This window comes from Barbatula barbatula (assembly GCF_947034865.1).
Source record: "Barbatula barbatula genome assembly, chromosome: 5".
NCBI lineage: Eukaryota > Metazoa > Chordata > Actinopteri > Cypriniformes > Nemacheilidae > Barbatula > Barbatula barbatula.
The window spans coordinates 20,405,450-20,410,355 of NC_136769.1; the positions used below are offsets into that span (position 1 = coordinate 20,405,450).

The 4,906-nt window shown below is 37.9% G+C and overlaps 1 protein-coding gene across 1 annotated transcript; it reads left to right on the plus strand.

The window, feature by feature from the left end:
• Nucleotides 1-1,471: 1,471 nt before the first annotated feature.
• Nucleotides 1,472-2,581, plus strand: LOC306894011 (4-galactosyl-N-acetylglucosaminide 3-alpha-L-fucosyltransferase 9-like; the record flags this gene model as incomplete). Its single annotated transcript, XM_079456232.1, has 1 exon — nucleotides 1,472-2,581. One exon carries the CDS (start codon nucleotides 1,472-1,474, stop codon nucleotides 2,579-2,581), a length of 1,110 nt encoding a protein of 369 aa, XP_079312358.1.
• Between the last annotated feature and the right edge of the window lie 2,325 nt (nucleotides 2,582-4,906).

The window sequence follows — 4,906 nt, forward strand, 5'->3', positions numbered from 1 at the left end:
ATAGAAAAGTATTAAAATACATAGTATTAATATAATGAATATGAACTTTTCGCAAAACTGAAGCAAATAAGTTCTACTAGGAATCTAGTTTAGTTAGAAGAGAAATCGGTCCTCTTCCTCATCTGCGCAACACACTATTGCTTCTCATTATTTTATTAGGTTTATTTACTGTTTGTAAAAGCCTTACATGGACATTTTGTCATGAATGACTCGTCCTCAAGTTATTCCAAATCTTTTTTACAACAAAAGTTATTTATTATGATAAACATAAAAATGTTAGCAACTGGGATTTCTGGGGCATCTTTGACTACCATCTTAAAGGAGAAGTTCCCCCAAAATGTATCTTTGTGTGATTTTTCTTACCCACCCAAATGACGTTAAACATATTTAGAGAACTTCTGGCGTCTTCGGAGCACAAATGAAGATATTTAGGTTTCCGAGAGATTTCCAGGCCTCCTCATAGACGTCACGGTGTCAGTTTTTGTGCCATGAGAGCACTTCTCCTTCGTGTTCTTCTGGGACGAGAGCACTGTGTTGTGAGTCAGAGCGCTGGTCTCCAATAGGGGCAAGCCCCATGCGAACCTCATACGCATGTGTCAAAGTCATGTTGTGAAAGCGCGCCATACACTGACAAAACAGAGGACAATTTATCGATTAAAGTCTGTATTTTGGTTTGTTTTTTTCGCACATAAAGCATTCAAAAAAATTCAACTGAGCCGCTTTGAGCGAGCGGATGGACCAATTCAACAATGTCTTTAGTGCTTTTCTGGACCTTGACAAAAACTGACACCATGATGTCTATGAGGAGGCCTGGAAATCTCTTGGATGTCACCTTAATATCTTCATTTGCGCTCCGAAAAAGAAAAATGGATGAAAAATGTAAAACTGTTTGTTTTCCTATATTCTTCAAAATATCTTCTTTTGTGATCAACAGAACAAAATCATTATACAATATATTTTTTTATTATTGTAGTCAACGGAGCCTCGCAAATCTCATTTACAGACGTTCTTTCAAATATCAAAACAAAGAAATGTATACAGGGTTGAAACAAATTGACGGTGAGGAAATCAAGACAGAATCTTCATTTTTGGGTGAACTATCCCTTTAACCATAAACTCGTTTTAATAATTTTCATGTTTAAATATTTGCAAAACTCACAAAGAGACATAAAGGGGACTACTGTTTAAAAAAAGAGCAAGACAATAAACGTATCAAGTTTCCTTTCGACAGTGATATTGCATTGCAGTGGATTGCATTTTATACTGAAACTTAAAGCATGTCTGGAATCGACTGATTTAAAAAACACTTTTTACACTTCATAGACAATACAGTGTCATACGGGTTTGGAAGAACACGAGGGTGAGTAAATGATGACATCAATTTTTGTGTGAACTATATCTTGGTCGTAAAATATTACGAGGCAATAAAATCTACAAGCGTGCACCTGTGCTTCCATTAGCAGGTGAAAAGATGTCGAGTAGAGTTGTCAGCTTCGTCCGTCCCCCTCTGCTCCGTGTCTTACTGCTAATGTGTCTGTTTATGATCTTATACGTGTTCGTGTACAACGGCTCATCCGTCAGCTGCTTCCTACGCCACGTTGGACCAATCAAATCAGAGCAAAGTGAGGTTCTGATTCTCATCTGGATCTGGCCTTTCAATATTTCCTTTGACCTAGACATCTGCAAGTCGCAGTTCAACGTAGACGGCTGTCGCCTCACAGTGGACCGTGAGCTGTACGGTAATGCGGACGGTGTTCTCATCCATCACCGAGACATTAACTGGGACCCCTCCAATTTGCCTGCATCACCTCGCCCTCCACACCAGAAATGGATCTGGATGAATTTGGAGTCGCCGTCGAACACGCCTCAAATCCCTCATCTGGATAACCTTTTTAACGTCTCGCTCAGCTACAGACAGGACGCAGATATAACAGTACCATACGGATGGGTTGTTTCAACCCGTCAGGAGCAGAACGACTTTATTCCCCCCAAGAAGGACAAGATGATCTGTTGGATTGTCAGCAACTTTCAGTTTTACCACAGGAGGGGGCAAGTGTACGACGAGCTCAGGAGGTACGTGGACATCCACACCTTTGGTGGCTCCTTTAACCAACCTGTTTCTGAGGAGAATTATCGAGAGATCATAGCCAGCTGTAAATTTTATCTTTCTTTCGAGAACTCGGAGCACAAAGACTACATTACCGAAAAACTCTACAACGTTTTACAGCTCGGCGCCGTGCCGGTGGTGCTAGGCCCATCTAGACAAAACTATGAGCGATTTGTCCCACGTGATGCATTCATCCACGTCAATGACTTCACCTCTGTGAGAGCTTTAGCGAAGTATCTGCTTCTTTTAAACAGGCATGAGGAGCTGTACGGGCTGTACTTCAACTGGAGAAGACATTTTGAAGTGAAAATCAGCTCTTTCCCTGCAGAGCATGCTTGCTACAGCTGTGATTACATCAGGCAGCACAAAGAGTATCAAGTGCTTACCAATCTTTACCAGTGGTACTGGGGTGTGAATATGGAAGCAGATGAGCCATGGTTTAGACCACAAAAAAAAAGGCTGCAGAACACATAAACAAAAGTTGTAAGCAAATCGTGAACAAATGAGTTCTGCAACCTCACACTTCCAAAAGAAAATGGTGCCATAGAAGAACCTCTTGGTTCCATAAAGAACCTTTAACATCTGAAGAACCTTTCTGTTTCACAAAAAACGAAAAAGGTTCTTCAGATTATAAAAAGGTAAGCATGATATGTTTTTTTAAAGAACCTTTGACTGAAGGTTTTTTGTGGAACCAAAAATGGTTCTTCCATGGCATCGCTTCGAAGAACCTTTTAAGCACCTTTATTTTTAAGAGTGTAGTTCTGTACACATGTATGATTATCAAATGTTACGTTCACATGTCTAATCCCGATTGTTTATATCGCTACATGAACACAATACAAAACATTTTAACTATTAACTATAGCTTGACATCAAATAAAAATATTTTTTAAGAATTTAATTCTCTGTGTATTTTTGCAACCAGAGCATCTTGGAAAACCTTTATGAATCACAGTTGAAACGTTGACTGCTTCAAGATGGCGGATGCATTGACATGTTTGGAACCATCGATTGTAGCACCTACATAAAACACGTGCATGAGCTCATACGAAATCACATTTGAAAAATTGTAATCACATTTTATATTTGAGAGGAATGCTCACACTGTGTTTCTGTACTATTCAAGATGATATTCAATTTACCTAAATACTGACACATTTACAATAAAGTTCTGTGGAGGATTGAGACATCAGCCAGAAAGAGTCCCATTAGTTAAGTAACTGAACAGGATATTTAATAAGGAAAATATAGAGTGGTAGAGTTACGTAAGAGCTGGTCTGAGAACAGGTGAACAAAAAAATGCAGGATTTGTGACATTAGCTAGAAAGAACATTGTTTCAGAAGATATCAAATTGATACATATTGCAGAAAGCTCTATAATTCTGTCTCCTTTGGGATGTTATTTGTTTTAGTTTTTATGGAAATGTATAAAGTTGATACTAAACTTCATTACTGTAAGTCTCTTAGGCTATGAAATCCAACCTCTGAACAAAATGTTATTATTTGAAAAGTTACATAGAAAAGGTGGGTGAATCCAGCATTAAGAAAGTGACATTTTCAGTCAAAACTTGAAATATAAATTCACAGAGAATGTATTTATTGAATCATCTGTTTATATTTGACTTAACTCCTGATGATAGTATACAGACATCGGGTATCACTCTATACCGAGAACAAATTATATAATTAAAAAATGTATGCGTTATGGATGACAAAAAAAGTAGATGACATTTTGTGAATTAAAATGTACAAACCAGAACCCCAACATAATAGTAATAATACCCAACAAATGGAGAAGAGGTGGCTTTTTATAGTTCATAAATTATATCCATAATATCATTTTTATAAGTATATAAAGTTATTATATTTTCGTGTGGCCATTTATGAGGAATATGGACCATTATGGAGATTTGTTTCATCTTAAGGTTGACATTTGCATGGAATGGCCCAGCCACCAAATGCCCCATGCCATCACGTTTTGGACATTTTCAACGGTGGCAGCGTAGTGTTCACTATTTTAAAGTGCCATATTATTAACATCTACTACAATCTCTCCACCACGCCATGGCTACAGCACACTTCTGAGAGAGGTATTAAGGAGGCAAAATACTATTCATTGAGCTCATAATATGAACCACACCAAATGAAAGTGCATTTGGTTCATTTACGTTATTGTTATTGCAATGTTCTCTGCATTCATGTCTCATGTGCTTCTCAAGGACAAACTGTACCGTCATCAAAGGCTGTTATAACTGAAGCAATCGCTAGGTGATGCTGTGGCTCCATCCTCTCGCGCTCAGCAAGAACTGCACTGAAGACAACATGATGTGTGTTTCCAAACTCAAGGAAACAACTTCTGGTTATTACACTTTAACGTTCAACTTGCAATAACACTGACACTCAGTTGCTATTCAGTGGTAAATGACAAACAAACATGCACTTTTTATGCTACTCAATGCTTGCATTTTTGCAGCACACATGCTTAAGCAAGACCTTCCTAATTAGGCCTGTGCATAAAATTAATGGGTTTAAAGAAATCTACAGTCAAAATGGCAATGCCGCTATTTATTTTGAGAGGAATCGGAATTATGGGTATTATGGTTATAAAGAACCATGCTACATAATGAGGCTAGTAGAAAAGATGAGAAAAATAAAAGCCGAGACGACTTTGATATACCAAACAGGGGACTAGTTTTTTATTTTCACTGAGAGTGATTTGAACAAATCCAGTCATTGATCAAAAGCATTAGATATCTGATGTATCATGTATGCTTAACTGGTTGTTAGCTAGCTAGCAAG